At 42.5% G+C, this 19,789-nt stretch overlaps 1 protein-coding gene across 1 annotated transcript in view; it reads left to right on the plus strand.

The window, feature by feature from the left end:
* The first annotated feature begins 1,706 nt into the window (after nucleotides 1-1,706).
* Nucleotides 1,707-19,789, plus strand: part of LOC116824168 (calcium-activated chloride channel regulator 1-like) — a 30,086-nt gene continuing 12,003 nt past the window's right edge. Inside the window, 9 exon segments of the mRNA XM_032779264.1 lie at nucleotides 1,707-1,856; nucleotides 3,417-3,460; nucleotides 3,462-3,555; nucleotides 4,013-4,163; nucleotides 5,768-5,885; nucleotides 8,514-8,691; nucleotides 13,500-13,727; nucleotides 15,946-16,170; nucleotides 17,114-17,291. Of these exon segments, the coding sequence (XP_032635155.1) occupies nucleotides 1,707-1,856; nucleotides 3,417-3,460; nucleotides 3,462-3,555; nucleotides 4,013-4,163; nucleotides 5,768-5,885; nucleotides 8,514-8,691; nucleotides 13,500-13,727; nucleotides 15,946-16,170; nucleotides 17,114-17,291 (1,366 nt within the window).

Genomic DNA, 19,789 nt, shown 5'->3' on the forward strand with positions numbered 1-19,789 from the left:
CCACAAAGGTGGGAAATTCTGAAGCAATATCTTCCTGTTTCACTGCATGGGATGCCCAAAACTAGATGGTCTGCACAGATTGATGATGTTGAACCAGTTGCGCAGCATTTGAATTCAATGAGAAAGGCTTGAAATGAGCTTGAATCTCTCAATCTCACTGCACAGGCTCAAACTGAACTTCAGTCTATTCAGAAGCACATGTCCAAATTTGAATGCATTCTGATATTATCTTTGTGGATGAAGCTACTTTCAATGATCCACCAAACTAATCTGATAGTTGAAGCACGCAATGCTACACTTGATGTTGAGAGGGATAACACTGAAAGTCTTATCAACGACATTCAACAGATTTATGCACAATGAGATACAATTCTGAGTCCAAATTAGTAGCACAGAATATTGGCATTTCATCTGAGTTCATCTGAGTTCTCCATCAATCGCAACTTACCTACTGAATCCGATGCCAAGCATTATAAGATCAATGTCTTCCTTGTCATTATTGACTCTATTCAATCAGGTCTTACACATCAATTTGAGTCACTGTGACTAATTTGTACCCTTTTTGGGTTTCTTTGGCAGTTCAACGGAGTAATGAAGATCTACTTTCTGCAGCTGAACAATTTCAGCAACAATACAACAAAAAAATCTCAAAAGATCTCAGTGACGAGGTCATCTTCCTCAAAAAGATATATTCTATGAACTTTAAATTGGATTTCAAGCCAAAGGAATTGCTTCAAGAAATACTCAAACTTGGACTCTGTGGGGTGTTTCCTAATATCACAATTGCATTGTGTATTTTGTCAGTTTGCCTGCATCATTGGCATCAGATGAACGCACTCTCAAAGTGTTGAAGCAGGTAAAGAGTTATCACCATTCAACTACAAAAACAATGAGGAGTCCGGTGGCATCATAAAGACTAACAGATTTATTTGGGCATAAGTTTTTGTGGATAAAAAACCCACTTCTTCACATGCAAGAAGTGGGCTTTTTACCCATGAAAGCTTATGCCCCAATAAATCTGCTAGTCTCTACAGCGACACTGGACTCTTTGTTGTTTTTGTGGATACAAACTAACATGGCTACCCTCTGATACGTTCAACTATGGGACAAGAGCCATGCTTAATATCAACTGTGACATTGCACAAAAGCTAGAAAAGCATTTGTTAAATAAGAAAAATTCAAATTGTCTCACTTAGTTTTTTGGTGTCTTATTTTGTTTTCATGTGTCGTTATTTTTTATTTTTATTGTGGCTGGGGGCCTCAAAAGTTGGAAGTGGCCCAGGCCTCTCTGGACCTCTGAGAGAGCCTAAGTACATAGCTGTTGTATTGATCAGAGTTTTCTCATAGAAATTCAGAATTGCCGTGTTTGCAAGTTGATTCAAGATACTGTAAAATGTAAATTCCTTATAAACTATTTACAATATATTCATGACAACATGACATCGGTCACTTCAGGATGCATCAATTGGATGAGGAAATAGTCCAGATTTATATTATTACAGTCTTTAGGAATTTCCCTAGTGTATTAATGTATAACCTGACACTATCAGATTGAAGGCAGTTATGCAATCTTGATTTACACCGCACATCCATATATACTGGTACTTGCCATAAAATGTACAAACTCTTCTGTGTAAATAAGCAATTGTATAAATAGCACTGCTGTGCCATCATTTTCATAACAAAAAATTGTGGGGAACGGGACAATGAGAGGGTTTAAGAGCTTGGCTCTTTTATTTCTAGTACCTGTGGTGAGAGGTTCTATGGTACAGCTGAAAAATGGTGGCTATGAGGATATTGTTATTGCAATTAACCCTGAGTTACCAGAAGATCCCAATATCATTAGAAACATACAGGTAAGAACATTTTTATATTTGTCAGTCAGTGATATTCAGACTTCCAGGTTATTTCTACCTCTAGATTAGCAGTAATCTTAAAAGACCAGTTCCAGTCCCCATTAATGTCAAGGATTGGGTTTTTTTTATTGTTTTTTATTTTCATGGGAACTAGATCAATTCTATGGCTACTAAATTTGTTCTTAGCTTGAATTTTTATTCAAGTGCTGCTGTTAATGAAATTACTGTACTCATCTCTAGAAGAAACATTATGGCTCAGAGTCAGGCTGATTCTATGTATCACTCCCTTCTTAATTACTTTTTTCCAAAACATGAGTACCTTAGACTAGAGCAGGAGTAGGCAACCTATGGTATGCATGCCAAAGGCAGCACACGCGCTCACTTTCAGTGGCACTCACACTGCCTGGGTCCTGGCCACCTGTCTGGGGGGGTGGGCTCTGCATTTTAATTTAATTTTAAACGAAGCTTCTTAAACATTTTAAAATCCTTCTTTACTTGACATAGAACAATAATTTAGTTATATATTATAGACTTATAGAAAGAGCCCTTCTAAAGACGTTAAAATGTGTGACTGGCACACGAAACCTTAAACTAGAGTGAATAAATGAAGATTCAGCACATCACTTCTGAAAGGTTGCCGACTCCAGGACTAGAGAATCTCCGGAACATGGATATTTAATTGCCAGTTACTGCATCTCCATTACAATGTTTGCCATTTGCTTTTATCCCTCCTTTCCCCCAGCCCTTGCAGATATTCACTGTGTTCTTAAAAACCCTTGATGTGTGTATATGTATGGGGGTGGGGGTGTATATATATATATTTCTGGTTTTAGTTATTTTTTTAAGTTCTCAGTGTCACAGTGTAGATCTTTGCTCCATGATCACATGATTTGGTCATTGAGCATTCACTTGCTGCAAAGAGAACAATAAACTGAGGCAGGCATAGCCATTAACTAGTGACCCCCAAACTACTCAGGAGCGGTGGGGAAGGATCAAGGAGGAGGGGAACAGGCAAATAGTGACAAAGTAGTGCCCACTGTAGAGGCAGGAAGAAACTAGAACCTAATAGAAGTGGAGCAGAGAAATGAGGACTCCCAGGGAGAAGAAAAAGGAAACCACAGGTTATTACTATTTATTATTCTATTTGATTTATCAAGCACCACAGATTAATGAAAAGGACTGGTCCAGGACTGAACCATCCTTCACCTCAAGCCTATGTAACTTTTTTGAGGAAATTTCATGTTTGAAAGGATCTCTCTCAGGTTTTATTTTCAGAGATAGGTTGTGATTTTTGTCATAAGCCCTCAGCAAGGGGTGGTGTATATTTCTACTCCCGTAGGAGCAATCCAGAGTCTTTCAGAGTTACAATTTGGTCTCTCCCTGCTCCATGAGGGAAATAATCTGTCCCAGTCCTTCCCTTGGCCAAGGTTGGTTTCTTTCTATGTCTTCACATACTGAGTGTTACTTTATGTATCCTCCTTTGCTGGCAAGGCTAAACTACTCATTGCCTCTACTGTTCAGTTTTTAATTCATAAAACTTTTCTTTTCTTTCCCTACCAGGACATGGTCAAAGAGGCTTCTACTTACTTGTTCAATGCTACAAAACAGATTTTTTTTCAAGGCTGTAAAAATTATAATTCCTCTGCACTGGCTGCCAAAACCTGAGTATTTAAGTGTAAAAACAGAGTCATATGATAAGGTAAGACTTAAAGCGCTCATTACAAATCAAAAGTATTTGTTGTGTTCATATGCTTAAGACATAGGGTCTTGTCTACAAGGTGGACACTATGGAGGTATGATTTCTAAAACACATTAACATGTTGCTCAGTAATTGAGCCTTGTAAACCCTGCTAGTGTGCACTAAATGTTTCCTAATGCACTTTAAGTAGTGCTGCACTTTAAAAATCAGCCCCACCCCCACAGTGTGTTACCCCACCATGTAGACAAGCCCTAAGTTTTTCAAATAACAAGGGAATATAAATTGCTATTTTTAGAATTTGTATTGCCCTCTAGTGCCCAGTCCTGCAGTCCTTACCCAGGGAAACAATCAATGGGAGTGTTCCGTGAGTAAAAGCTGCAGATGAGCCCATTCAACAGAATCACCTGCCACCTTCCATTTTCTGCTGCTCTTTAACCAAGGGCTATTTTATTTTTAGGCAGACGTTATCGTGGCTAATCCTTTCTTGAAATACGGAGACGATCCCTACACGCTGCAATATGGAGGATGTGGGGAAAAGGGACGATACATTCATTTCACTCCAGACTTCCTGTTAAATGACAATTTGTATAACATCTATGGATCACGAGGTAGCACCATCTATTAGACCTTAATTTTTTGCTTTTGTTGTTATAAATATGCAACGGGCAAGATGTTCCAAAGTGACTAGTAATTTGAGATGCCTCAGTTTTTGATTGCCCAACCTGCAACACTTTAAAAGAGCCTGTTTTTTTCACACAGTGTTGAACATGAGGCTCCCTGGATGAGTCTTAAGATGAACACTCAGAAATGAGGACACCAAAAATTACCAGTCTCTTAAAAATTCTGGTTACTAATTTTACAATAAAAGAAGGTTGTTTTTCTTCTTAAATCATTGTTTTGACTTGGAAATAATTTATATCCTAACATTACAGTGCAGTAAACTAATCTGAGAGTTGAGGTGGGTGAGCATGCAGGTAAAACCCGTCCCAGAGGATTCTAGAATAGACCAAACTCTCATGAGCGGATCATGCTCTGGGGACGTGAAGGTTTATATTGGAACTTCTGAAAGTCACATTTGCCCAACTACCCTTCTTGTAAGTGCACAGTCACAAGGAATGAACAATATTCCCATTTTGATTTCATCAGCATGTTTTTTGACTGCATGGGCTTGCCTATGTGAGGCCATTAATAAGCAAATTAAAAGCCTCAGCAGAGACTTCTCAGTTTTGTGCAGTGTAACCTGCTGTCATTAACAATGACTTTCTCCTATTAACCAATATACTGTCCAATTTATTTATCTCTGTTCCATACACAAGTTAGAATCAATCATTTATGTGTTTCTTTTAAAATGGAGCTAGGTCAAAACCAGTCCCTCAAATCTGAACCCTGGTAAAGGTGCAAGGTTATTTGGATTCAAATCCAAGACAAACCTGCATTAGCTTGGATCAAAAATGTAGAGGTTTGTTGACCTAAAATGGTGGAAATCTCGCCAGAACAGTCTTTCTCATCAGATTTCTGGCAGTTTGGGACAAAAATCTCCTTAGAGTAATTCATTGGATTCTAGTTAAGTCAAATATAAACCCAAATTCTAGCCAAGTGAAGCGTTGAACTCAAACCTTGAATTCTGGCTTAAACTTAATCTGATCTGAGCTCTGCTTCCTTGGCCCATCTTTAGTTGAAAGATTTAATTAGACAACATTATACACAGTCTCTATGTCAATGGCTTTATCAACACCTGCAAGAAAGGGGCAGATTGTCTTGGTGAGATCGTTTGGTTTTCTGCAAAAGTATTCTGGTTGTCTAACCTTTTACACTTTTTCCGCCTTCAACTATCTACGTAATCCTTAGTTTTACCATGAACTGAAGTTAAACTAACTTCTCTATGGTTTTCTAATATACACCTTTTCCTTTGTGTTATATAAGAGCCAAGAATTATGATTTTAAAAGACATGGGTAACATGAGAAACCTTGCTTGATACCTGGAACAGTCAGAAGCTATTGTATGGAAACAGATCTTTTCTTTAGGTCTGTTAATGTTCTGGGAGGGTTAATCTAAACATAGTGATCTATTTGAGTTTCAAGCCGGATCCCACAGTGAGTTCTGTGGGGGCACAAGGATTGGGCCTAAATTTGTTTAAATGTTCTATGGAAATATAAAGTAAACTTTAAAGTGTTGTATTTAGAATTCACATATGCTCCTGCTCTTCCACAGCTAAAGTTTTTGTCCATGAATGGGCCCATCTTCGTTGGGGAGTATTTGATGAATACAATAATGATGCACCTTTCTATGTGTCTGTAAACTCTGGAAATGCAAGTGTTGAAGCAACTAGGTATCAATGTTTTATATTTTGTCTTCAGCTGCTGAAATTTTAAATAGCTCAGTGATACTTGGCGCATACTTGATATCTGTGTTCAATCTGTACTTTGAGCCCTATGTGAAGAGTCTTGTTGTGTTGTTGTTCATAGGATTAAAAAAGAAGCTATAGGACAATGTTTAATTAACAATATTGCTGCCCAGAGATCAGTCTCATTGAATTATCACTATCATTTTGTAATGCATCACATTTTTACCACTAAATAAGTTTTTAATTTAGATGCAAATACAGATTTGAGTTCCCGTTCTCTACATTCTGATTTACACTGGCTTTGTCAAGTAGCAGTTAGCATCTAGTAAATAAGAATGTTTTCTCAAGTTCCTTGGGGGAGTGGGGGAGATCCTTAAAGTTCCAAAACATTCTTATCAGTTCATGTTTAGTGTTATTTAAATATTTAAAAGGGACATGGTCAAAGGATACACCCCATTATTAGCCTGTTTTAGCGCTATTACTATCTAATGATAATGTTCTCTAGATTCTGCGTATCTAAAGTTGTTGTTTTTTAATGTACAACTCTGTCAATGAGAATAAAAAACAGAGTGAGACTGGATATCTCAGAGGGTTTGAAATGGGATACAGAACTTTTCACCTCTCAGACACTGATCTGAACTGGAACCAGTTTGGTAGCGCCTAAAATTCATTACATCTGCCAGTCACTTGTTGACCAATGTGGAAGAATTGCTGTTTTCAGTCCAATTCCTAATGGACAAGTATCAACATCACCAAACTTCTGTACTGAAATTGGCACTCTAATTGGCAGTCACCACTGAAAGAGACTGTGACAAGGCTCCGTGCTCTGCCCTTTCAAACACTGCAAACCGTCTGGACACTTTCCAGGTTTATAACCATGAGTGTGTTATTTATTAGGTCCCCTCCACCAGTTTATCAGTACAGCCTTGGGCAGTAACATACCCATGTACATAAACTTCCCCATAGCCCACTCTCTGGGATGGCAGAGGGAAAGATCTCCTCATGGTGAGCCCCTGTATCTCCTGGCAGCCTCCTTTGTGCACTTCCTTCCTGCCTCTTAACTGCTCCCAGATGATGGGTTGATTGCTCTCATTAGCACATCAGCCCTGTGTCTAATTAAGCCATTGAGCACCCATCTCCCAGTTAAGTCCACTCCAGGGGGAATAGCTAGTACCTGGGTGATCAGAGTGTTGGATGAGCTCTAGCCCTAGAAGTCTGTCCCCAGAGACTGTGATTGAATGGGCATGGAGAAGCTAGTACCAGTTCACCTCAGGAGAGGGTCCTTCATGTCTGGATTGAGGCATATTGATGGAGTAGTGGAGGCACTTGCACTGTTATTCTTCACATAGATGGTGTTTGACACACAACCTATAAATAAATTTCTTGAGGATGCCTCTGGAAAAAAAAGACTACCAGTATATTATTATTGTGACCACTTGTAAATTAGATTGTAAAGACTTTGGAGCAGAGATGGTGTCTAACATGGGCAGTGGGTATCAAAGGCAGGGAAAGGCTAAGCTTATCCAAACTGCCTGTGTGGTCCCACCCACATTCCTCCCCCAGACCCCCTCCTGCTTCCGGACGTGCTCTGCTGTGGCTCTTCTTTCTCCTGTGGCAGGGACCTCAGGCCACTGGCGCCAGAACTAGGAGGGACCCGTGGGCCATAGCCCTCCCACTTTTTGAATGTGGACGGGCCTAGCTGGACCCCCCCCCACCCCTCCTCTTCCCCCCTTAAGACCCTCCACCTACCCAGGGTGAGGATGGGGGGTGGGGAGACTACGAGCAGCCCCCGTCCCGTGTCCCCACTGCCCGGCTGCCTGGAGCAGGAGAAGGATCCATGACTCCACATCAGCTCTGGCCAGGGTAAGCCTCAGAGTTGCAGCCTGGCCATGGTAAGAGCCACGGACCCTCCACCTGCCCACAGCTGCCCACCCAGCTCTTATAATGGCCAGAATGCGGCGCTGAAGCCCTGCACCCTGGCCAGAGCCAGGTTGGGGAGAGCTATGCGGGCAGCTGTGGGGAGCCTCAGCTTCTCCACCTGCCCTGGGTAGGGGGCTGGTGACATGGGCAGGGGACTGCTTCTGCCTCCACCTTGGGTGGGAGCCTCCGGACCTCCCACTCTTGGGAGGGCTCCAGCACCCTTGCACCAGCTGGGGCTAGTGGGGGCCGGCCTGCAGCCAGGGACTCTGGGCGACTGAAGCCGGTGCTTGCACTGCCCACCCACTGGGCGCTCCAGGGGGGTGGGGCATGCTGCCTGCCCATCGCTCTGGGGGCCGCACTCAGCTGCCTGTCTGCCCGCCTGCCTGTTGCTCTGGGGCTGGGGGCTGGGCTGTGCTGCTCACCTATGGGCACTCTGGGAATGGGGGGAGGCCTCTCAGCTCCAGCGGGGGAAGATGGGCAGGAGGGGCAGGGCCCCAGGCAGAAGGGATGGGGCAGCCAGGAGGCTAGCCTCCCCAAGTCCGTGATTCATCCACTGCCAATGGTTTCTAACTAATGCCAATCGTGTTTGGAGGCTTTGGATCTACTATGATTCAAATAATAAATAACAGATTATTATTCGTTGATTATATGTGGCTTGTTAGCTAAGCCTCTTCCTATCTCACCTTCCTTCAGATGTTCGGCTGATGTCACTGGTAAATATATACTCCAAAGCTGCACGGGAAAGAGCTGCATGACAAGAGAATGCAAATATGATCAACAAACAAAGCTATATGAAGCTGGATGTAAATTTATACCAGATAAAACACAAATTTCCCCAGCATCTATAATGTACATGCAAAGCCTCCCTTCTGTAAGTATTGTTGCTGCTTTTTGATCCAATTGGATATTTGGGGTATTGTAGGTTGTTTCCATTAGGAGCAACTGATATGGAGTAAAGTATTTCTTTGATGCAATCCTGTTTGTTTACAAAGCATATACACAAAGTCCTGTTACTCTAAAGATAGCAGGAATCAAACAACAGGAGGTATTTCTTTGTTCACAGTTCCAAGCCTCTTTCCATCCATCACTCTGCCTGAAAAACTTCCCCTCTGCTTTCCAAGCAACATTTCCAGTCCTCCCTCCCCATGTCCAACATTTGCTGAAGTATAGTGAGGTGGATCAACAGGCTTTCATTAACGTTGTCATTGCCAGGCCTATTTGGGGCATCACCCACCCACAAAGGATCTTATTTAGGGCACTGCTTTGCCCTAAAGCTCTCCTTTACTGAGAGAAAAAAATCTGCATTTCAGTGAGCAACCCAGTCCTATGCCAGACACAGAAGGAGAAGGTCTGGAGAGAGCGGTATCACCATGCTATCGCTGGGTCTAGCACACAATAGGCAGCCTGTGGTTCTGTCCTGGTCAAGTAGGTGATGGGTAAGACTGCTCAGTGCTCTGGTGGCCACCATGCTGTCATCAGGGGCGGCTCCAGGCCCCAGCACACCAAGCACGTGCTTGGGGCGGCATGCCGCAGGGGGTGCTCTGCCAGTCGCCGGTCCCACGGCTCCAGGGGACCTCCCGCAGGCATGCCTGCGGGAGGTCCACCAGAGCCGCGGGACTGGCGACCAGCAAAGTGCCCCTCGTGGCATGCTGCTGTGCTTGGGGCAGCGAAATGTCTAGAGCTGCCCCTGGCTGCCACCTATTGAAAAATTTTAAGAAAAGTCACTGCATTATCTTCAGGCCTCATCTTCATGAATCTGACCAGCACGAGGGCCAAGGCCAGGTCTATGTCCACCAGACCCATGGTGGAAGCCTGGCCATTGTGGGAGGCTGCAGTCAGGTCATGCCCTGTTGCACCAACCTTTGTTGCTGTTGCTATTGAGCAGCTAAGTCTCAAGTCAGTTGCTGTTGCTGAGTGGCCAGTTGCTGTAGGAGCCGCTGTTGCTGCTGGTGTTGCTGGGTGTTACACTCTACCATTGATTTCAGTAGTTGCTCCATGTCCATACTGCTGGGGAGTCTCTTCCTTACGTGTGTTGATTGTCTTCCCTTTTCCCTTTCCCCCGGTGCTATGTCTGTGCCTGCATCCTCCCCCAAGTTGTTCTGCATGGTTTGCTTCTGTAGTGCCCCCTTGTGGCCTCTTGGGGTATGATTCATCTAACTGCAGGTCTCTGCTGATATGTTGCTATGTCTACAAGGTCCAAAGTAGCATTGATTTTGCCCTCCAGCCAAAGCTCACGTGAGTCCTACCCACTGGTGAGCTGGAGACAATTTGCACCGGTTTGTGCAAACTGGTTGTTAAATTTTGAAGTGGTTTTAGAACCGTTTGTTAACTTGTTTCACTGAGAGGAGGGGGCACTGCGACTTTGATGGACTCCAGCTGGGAAGTGTGTAATTCCTTCTCCGGCCACCGGGGGCACTGCGCTGCAGGAGCCATGTGGTCCGCCGCCTGGCCCTGTTGCTGCTGCTGCTCCCCTGACTCCTGGCCCTGGGGCTCCCGTTGCTGCCTGGTGTGTCCCCGGCTGCTCTGCTGGGCCTGGGCTGCATCCTGCTGCTCATCTTCCCATGAGTACCCGCACCCACTGCCCACAGCCAGCCCCTGCCACGCCCCCTGTCCTGTCTCCAGCCAACCCCTACCACAACCCCCTGTCTGAAGCCAGCCAGCCCCACACCCCTGTCTCCAGCAGCCCTACACCCCCCATCTCCAACCAGCTCTGCATCCCCTGCCGTGCCTGCAGTCAGCACCCCCATCTCCAGCCAACCCCACACCCTCCTGTCTCCAGCCAGCTCCGCACCCCCTGCCCTGCCTGCAGCCAGCCCTGCACCTCCTGCCTCCAGCTAGCCCTGCCCCACACCCCTGTCTGCAGCCAGCCCCACATCCACTGGTGCCCTGCAGTTCCCAGGGCTTCAGTGAGGGGGGCGGACCCACATATGTGCACACACTAGGATGACCAGACAGCAAATGTGAAAAATCAAGATGTGGGGGTAATAGGAGCCTATATACGAAAAAGACACAAAAATCGGGACTGTCCCTATAAAATCAGGACATCTGGTCACCCTAGCACACCCTAGCACATCTGGGGACCCACACATGTGAAACAGAGCTCATTTCTTGTTCAGGCCCATCTTTTTAAATAAGAACTTTAGGTAGGGTTAACATGCATCCATATTTTCTCTGACATTTCATGCTTTTTAATTCTTAAATTGCTGTCCATTTAAAAATTCCTCCCGGGAAAATACAGACGTACGATAACCCTATTGGTACAAAAAATACATACTGTGGCACATCCCTTAAATCAGAACTTTTTATAGGGAAATGGTTGTTAAGATTTTGGCAGTTCATCACTGGTTCTACCCCTTCCACAGGACTCAGGAACAACAAAACAACAACAAAAATCACAACTCAAAACAGAGTTGTCTAATGAAACTTATGTGGGACCCAGCCTTTCTATTCAAGGCTTGTCTCCAAACAGTTCTTGCTTCTGCTGATCCCCCAGCATCTGGTTTTCTCTTCTAGCAGGAGCTTGTCAGGCCAGCAAGCTGGCTCAGACTCTGATCTGCAACCAGGCTTCTCTCTGGAGAAGGAGTTTTGCTCTTCTTCCTGGGCAGCCCTGAGTTTAGCTAAGTTTCCTTTAGCTCCTCTCTCCATGCCTGACATTTGCAGCTGGTATAGTGGGGTGGGGCCAACTGGGTCCATAGGTTTTCATTAACCCTTTCACTGCCAGTGTGGGTCCTATCTGTCCCATCACAGGTGTACAGAAATACCCTGACGTGGCTAATTTTGCTCCCGTTTGGGTCAGATAACAAAGTTACCCAGCTGGGGCATTTTCTGTTACAACATTGAGAAGGTTTATTCCATTGTGACAGTCTAATCCTGTGATGTGCTAAGGTTCCACTAAAATGTATGGATATTGAGTGTGCTCAGCAACTTGCAAGAGGCACTCCACACCTTACTTCTGGAGCTTTGAAAATATTCTATGGGCTAAATTCTGCCCAGCTGGGAGTAGCAAGGTGGGGGACAGACACAGTGAACTGTTCATCCTCTTTAAAAGTATTCCTGCCAGCCAACAAGATCAGAGGTTTTTATTTTGAAAACTTTTTTCCCCTGCTGCATGATTTTCTCCTGGCAGAGTGTTTTGTGTCCCAGGTGAGTTAGAGCCTTATGTATCAACACACTGATGATGACTGCATTGCCAGGGCATCCTTACAACACTGATTAAATACAGGTATGTCTACACTGCACTCAGAGGTATGATGGAAGTTCAGGTACGCACATTGGTGCTAGCTTTAATCTAGCTAGCGAAGCTAAAAATAGCAGCAAAGGCATGGTGCAATGGACACTGGTGCAGGCTAGCAATGTGGAGTATATATCCAGAGTTCTGGGTGGGTTTGTACAGCCCATGCTGCCACGTTTTTACTTGTATCCAAACTAGCTGGATTAAAGATAGCATGTGGATGCCCAGCTGAGCTCCAGTCATACCTCTGACTGCAGTGTGGACATACCTGTGTAACCCCTGAGACAGATTCTTTGGGAATACTCTTCTTTGATGACTTCGTCCAAGGTCTAGGACATAGAAGGATGTTATTCTCTATTTCCTTTAGAGCAGGCAAAGAATTTCTGTATTTGTGGTTGCTTTGGTATAGAACCCCACTCTGAACCTTAGAGTCCAAAAGATGGGGTACCAGCATGAATCCCCCTAAGCTTAATTACCAGCTTAGAACTTGTAGTGCTGCCACCAACCAGGACTTGGAGTGCCTGGTACACTCTGGTCCCCCCAAAACCTTCCCTGGGGATCCCCAAGACCCAAACCCCTTGAGTCTCACAAAAAAGGGAAATAAACCATTCCCCTCCCTCCTTTCTTCCTCCTAGATCCTCCCCTCCCTGGGTACACTAGGAGATCACTGTGATTCAAACTCCTTGCATCTTAAAACAGAGAGGAATGTTACTTCCCCCCTCCTCTTTTCCCCTCATCCAGAGGCAATACAGATTCAAACTCCGTGAAATCTAAAACTAAGACGGAATTCACCGTTTCCCCCTCCTCCTCTCTCTCCCTTCTCCCACCAATTTCCCTGGCGAGTACCGACGCCAGTTCTTGAGCCTTAACAAGGGGGAAATCACTCAGGTCGTTAAAAAAGCAAAAGCTTTTAATAAAAGAAATAAAAAGTAAAAATTATCTCTGTAAATCAAGATGTAATTTACAGGGTCTTTCAGCTTATGACACTAGAGAGAGTAATTTGCATACATACAAATTAAAAATCTTTCCAGCAAAATACACCTAAACCTTTCAACAAATACACTTTTCAAAATAAAGAAACAAATCAAAAGACTAAACCGCCTTTCTACTTTTGTACGTTACTAAATTTGGACAGAAACTTAAGAGCCTGTAGGTACTCGTGTGGTCACTCTCGGAACCCAGGACGAGACAACAGACAAAGAAAACACACACACAAAGACTTCCCTCCACCAAGATTTTTTTAAGTATCTTGTCTCCTGATTGATCTCTTGGTCAGGTGTTCAGTTACTGTTGTTTAACCCTTAAGGTAAAGAGCATTAAACCCTTACCTATCTGTTTATGACATTGTTCGTGGTTGAGCAATGGAAAAATAGATAGCTGTGATTTGCTACCACATGTGTTCACTTGCTTTTCAGTAATCATTCTTCTCTTCCAATTGGCTTTTTTAGGTGGTTGAGTTCTGTGATCAAAGTACTCATAATGAAAAGGCTACAAATATGCAGAACAAAATATGCAACTACAAAAGCACCTGGGAAGTAATTATGAACTCTTCTGACTTCAGTAACACCTCTCCAATAAATAGCATAAGTCCTCCATTTGAGACCTCCTTCTCGTTGCTGCAGACCAAAGACCGAGTAGTCTGTCTAGTACTTGATGTTTCTGGGAGCATGGATTGGGTAAGAACAAACATAAGTTTGTTTTTTTTTTAGCAGAACTGCTTAGAAACAGTCAGGCAGGTGTATGTATATTATAGTATTTTCTTTAGTCAATATTTCCGTAATCATCCTTTAGTCTTTAATTAAAAATTGAGGCCACTATTTCTCCCATTATACATTTTAGGGATTGCGAAAAGGAAACTCATCAAATTCCTAAAAATGATATGCCAGATTTGGTCTCTTTTTCTTTACAAAATATAACTTGTGCTCCTCTTTTTAGTTTCAGATCCAGATTGTCAGATTCACCCTACTTCCCCAAAACAGAAAATATATCATAGATGCAAGTTTCATGATATTTTTCATATGTGACTCTCTCAAATTATTTTAAAAATACATATATGTCACTAGGCATAGCAAATAAAAATGAAATGCTTTTTCTCATAATCATTCATCCTAATGAGTCAAGAATTTGGGTTGTCATAAAGTGATGCCAGATTAACCAGGGTGAGGCTTTTTTTAATTTAAATTTAGCACAATTCTCATCTTGCAGAGGCTGCTATAGGTGATATGAACCTTTAAAGAGACTCTCAATCTGTTTAGGGCCTCAATTTACCATTCTTAAAGTAAATCTGATATAACCTCCCTGAATAAGGTGTGTTCATATGTATAAATATCACATAGAAGTGAGAGTCATGTGATAAGTTTGCCACAGTTTTTGCAATTTATCCTGTATCTTTTCAAGTTTCACCTGCCTTCTGCCCATAAATCCATCTCCCCAGCTTTTATTCTTACATTCCAAACCCCTACTCAGTTTCCAAGAGCTATTTTTTTATATGAACCTCTGTTGTATTCTTTCCCTAATATATAGAATTTCCTCATCCCTAATTTATTTGTTTCAAACATTCAGTCCTGAGCTAGTGACAATGTCTGTTCTCAAATATGTTACAACTTTCAAGTTTGATATCTCACAGAACTTCAGGGCTAGAAATAGGACCTTCCCACCAGTGTATTTCTGGGAAGAGAAGATCCTCAGCCTCGCTGTGGGAGGTACAACATTCTTTTGTGTCCTGGAGAGGCCCCAGATATCTCACTTTAAAATGGTGGCATCTTTATGTCTGGAAAAAAAGTATGTAAGAATGCTTTTTTCTGTCATACCAAATATAGTCACTCAAAATTTCATCATGAAATAATAACATTAAAATCCCCTATATCACACTATCATGTACTCCATATATATTATTGTATAGTATAAATAAGTGTTCACTATAGTTTTATTTAAAATACAAATATTTTAGGTCTTCAGTTCAACAATCAACAGAGGCACAGCATGTAAATGCACCAACTTTTTCTCTCTAGTGATAATACTTCAAATTCTAGATAATAAGTGAAAATGAATGTAGTGTTCTCTGATGATTATCTATCCCCAACTCACCACCAAATGTTTTGATACAGCTAGCATTCCTGCTTCTGGAGAGATTTCAGATTGGAAAAGCTTATGTAGACTAATATTATGAGCATTTTACTGTCATTAGCATCAAATACAACCCAAAGCTATTGAGAGGCAAAGAAGTACTAGATTTCCAGAGATAAAAGATATAAATCAGCCCATCCCTTAATCTTAACATAGGAGAGGAAGAGAATCCTTAACTAGATCAAGAATAATGACAGCTAGTTTTATAGAGAAAGGAAAACTTCCAAGGGTCAACTTTCTCAGCTGGTTTTCAGAAATCTGTTCAAATATTTACATTTAAAATAAGCTCTTTGAAGATTTGGTAATTTCAATGAAAGTGCCAAGAACCTGTGAAATAGAGGGGCTATCCTAAAGCATAGGTAGGTTGAATACTGTTCTCTGAGGCTGCAGCCATTTTACCTAAACAAATTATGCGAAAGAGAAAACCTTATTTGTGAGGAATATCAGCACATTATTAGAAAGCTGTTTGGCTGACGCAGTTATATGTCTCCTGGATGTTTCAATATGCAGATACCCTTCAATGATAGCAGAACATAGTACACATCTCCACTGGTCTGGAAAGAATATGCCTGGGGATGATATGTAAGGTAGTTTGGGGTACCCAGATATTGGGTATTTGTCTAATTTTCTATATTTTCCTCTCAAATCTCTCATCTACTGTATGACAGGTACATTCCCATTTATCAGTACAAACTGAACAACATTAGTTATTGCTGTATTCTTGAAAAGCCTTGATAGTTCTAAGTATGTCCCTTTCTTCACCTGCAGAATAACCGCATTAATCGTCTCTACCAAGCTGCAGAGATATTCCTGCTACAGATTATCGAAATGGGTTCCTGGGTTGGAATTGTCACATTCCATTCTACAGCACAAATTGCATGTAGTCTACGACAAATAGTCAGTGAGAATGTACGCCGAGATCTTATCAGATACCTGCCTACAACAGCTAGTGGAGGAACTAAAATCTGCTATGGAGTAAACCAAGGATTTGAGGTGAAGGAGAACTTGAGGGGAATGTGTCCTGGAATGCAGTGATAATGAAATGGAACTAGAAGGAGAACAGTGAGTAGGAGTAGGGAGGTGATATCACCTCTATGTACACCAGTACTGAGACCATTACTAGAATACTGCCTCTGGTTCTGGTGTCCACATTTCAGAGAGGATGTTGGGGAAACTGGAAGGGTTTCAGAATAGAGCTACAAGAACAATTAAAGGTTTGGAAAATGTGTTTTATAGTGAGAGGTTTACGAAGCTTGATCAAGTTAGGCCCTGAAACTGCTCCTATTGAACTAAGTAATTAACAAGGCCCTGCTATGTTTATACTAGCAAAAAAATTAAGATTGCTTTGAGAAAAATGTTACAAAAATGCTTTGCTGGAATCTCAAGGCACTGTGCAGAAGATCAAAATCATATAACTTCTCATTTAGAAAATCCAAATTTTGTTTACTTTAACATTGGTTTAAGCATGGTTTTATTCTGAAAAGGGGTTATGTAAAATGGCACCTTCATGCTCCACGACTTCTCAAGTTACTTTCCAGAACAGAACTGCATTAAAGATAATTTTCCATAGTTTCAATGGGCATCAACAGGCTTCCACATGCCTTGTGCATATGCTGTCATTGGCAGCAGCAGGACCTGGACTGGGGGCCGGCAGACACACATTACTACTACTTGGAATGCTGTAAGGAGTGTGCTAGACACCTCTCCCCTGAATCATCCTGCCCTGTACAGGCAGTGTAATTCAGACACCTTCAGTTCAGCCATTGTCACATGACATAGCACCTACACCAGTACAATTCACACTTAAAAGGAAAAGATTTTGCCTTACACTTGCACTTTAAGAATTTCTCTTGATGTAGACACTGCCTTTGTGAGAGCAGGTAACATTTACAATAAAGTCCTATTGCTAATACCTGAAATCTTCTTCCCAATTCAGGTGATTAAACAAAAATACTCTAATCTCGATGGTTCTGAAATTGTACTGCTGACAGATGGAGAGGATACAACTATGAGCAGTTGCCTTACGGATGTGAAAAACAGTGGATCAATCATTCACACCATTACCTTGGGGCCAAGTGCTGCTCTACAACTAGAACAATTTTCAGACATGACAGGTAAGTAAGTTTCTAAACTAATCCTGCTTTTGGCATGCACACCTTAAGAATTAAATGTAAAACTGGAGGGGTTTACAGCTTGTAATATGAAAAGAAAATAAGGTCAACTAATTCCAGTTGTATTTACAGAATGTTTATTTTCAGCTGAATAAACACAACAATATTGGGAGCAATTGTTTATCTTTATCTGTTCTTCCTGTAAAAAAAACCTGTATCCTGATAACACCCTGCTTAATAGTGAGGTTTGATAATTATATTATTGGTGGATGTTCCTCTAAGCAAAAAAATAAGCTCAGTGATTAAATGATTAACATTTTATTTCTGATGTTTACATAGCAGTGATATGCAAACCTATTAGCGTCCTAAATACTTAAATAATGGCCAACTCACAAACAGTCACAGCTGGAGGGCTCCAGCTGAGGAGTCAGCAACCACAGTCTCTATATTTGCAACTAGGAGGCTCAGTCAGCTCTGCTTTGGGTTGGAGCTGCACCCAACTTCAGCCATTTTAAGGAAAGCCAGATGGGTGCTAGGTGATGCTGCAGTACAGGGCACCTACCATGGGAATTCCATGTACTGATTTACAATGTAGCTTTACTCTGAATAGTGACTGAGGCCAGGTCTACACTGCGACTTTAAATCGGTTTAATGGCCGATATACCAATTTAACGCTGTATCCGTTCACACAACGTCGTCATTAATATCGAGTTAAACGGCTCCTTAAATCGATTTCGGAACTCCTCCCAAACGAGAGAGATAGCGTAAATCGATAGTGATAAACTCGGATTAGGGGTTCGGTGTGGACGGAAATCGACGTTATTGGCCTCCGGGCGCATCCCAGAGTGCAGCACTGACCGCTCTGACAGCAATCTGAACTCGGATGCAGCGGGCAGGTAAACAGGAAAAGCCCCGCGAAACTTTTGGAATACATTTTCCTGCTGCCCCAGCGTGGAGCTCATGATCAGCACGGCTGGCGACTGCAGTCTGAATCGAAAAGATGTCTCCAGCATAGACCGTACGGAAGATACAGTGTCTGATCGCGTATGGGAGACAAATCTCGTTTGTATCAGCTCCGTTACAGAACACAAATGCCAAAGCGTCTTGATTTTAAAAAAACTCCGGATACACAGCGCTGCGTGACAAGCGTTAACGGGAAGCAGAGACTCATATAGTCTCATTATATGAGGAGGACAATGTATCTCTGCCAGCTAAATCCCACAGTCAACAGCAGTCTCTGAAAGTATTTTGCATTCTTGCGCTTGAGCTCCAAATGTCTGTAGGTTCAAACACAGTGTTGGGGTGTTTCTGAACAGTGTCTCCTCAGTATTCCCCCCCACCCACCACGTGAAAAAAAAAGGGAGATTGCCTGTGCTTATGGCGTTTGCTCCAATGGCACTCGCGTAAAAGGCGCCAAAGGGTTGTCTGCTGCCTTCACAAAGGGAGGAGTGAGCTCGTGCCCAGGGACTCATCTGGGCAATGTTTCCGCCCATCCAGGCACTGTGGCTCTCAACACGAAGTGGGAAACTATGGATAGCTGAGGAAACAAGTTACCCACAGTGCACGCTCCTGAATCCGATGGTAGCCTTTGTATCATGGATCTATATGATCTCTCTATGATTCGGTGATCCCACTGTGGACGCGCTAAACCGATTTTATTAGATCTGTTTTGTAATATCGGTTTAAGCTAATTCGAAATAATCGTGCAGTGTAGACGTACCCTATGTATAAATTGCATCTTTTTAGTCAATAGAGATGCTCCTTTTGTGTATTCAGAGTCACATCTGCTTGCTTTAGGAACTTAAATAAGATTGTACTGCTTTTTATTCTTGTTAGCATTATACAGCCAACATGGCTGTGAGAGAACAACCTGAATTCAGTTCTAGTTTGTGTACTGTAACAGAATAGTTCACTAAGTTCTGATCACAGACTCTTTAGTGGTAAGTGATTGATGTGTGAGCCAGAAAGAACCCAGCTGATCTTTCAGAGCCCAGTCTCAGCAGGCAGGACTCACTGTTCGACATAAATGGCCAGATTTCCAAAGACACTGAGCACCAGAAGTTCCCATTGGCATTATGGGGGCTCAGAACATACTAAAGAGGCCCAAGTGTTATATTTGTAAACTAAGCAGATTTGATCTGAGTCACCGAGAAGCAATAATCTTGGAATTCTACCATGTCATTTTTACAGAGGTGTTTTTCAGAGTGGAATTGCACTTTACAGGTCCATGGCTCAGAGTCCAGACTTACCAAGAACAGCCAATGAGTGAACACTGTACTTGATGAAGTGCTACAGGTGACAATTCTTAGTCAGACCAAGTTAGGTGGAGTTAAAATGTGAACAGATTGGATCATTTCCCAGGTCAGACTTGCTTTCTGCAGGAACTCTCTGTGTGTTTGTATTAATTGATTCCCCATCACCCAGGGAGTCCTCCCTGCACTGCCCCATGAATAAAGGATAATAAAGAAACAAAATTTAATTGATCAGATTAACACTGTGCA

Source organism: Chelonoidis abingdonii, chromosome 7 (genome assembly GCF_003597395.2).
Source record: "Chelonoidis abingdonii isolate Lonesome George chromosome 7, CheloAbing_2.0, whole genome shotgun sequence".
Lineage (NCBI taxonomy): Eukaryota > Metazoa > Chordata > Testudines > Testudinidae > Chelonoidis > Chelonoidis abingdonii.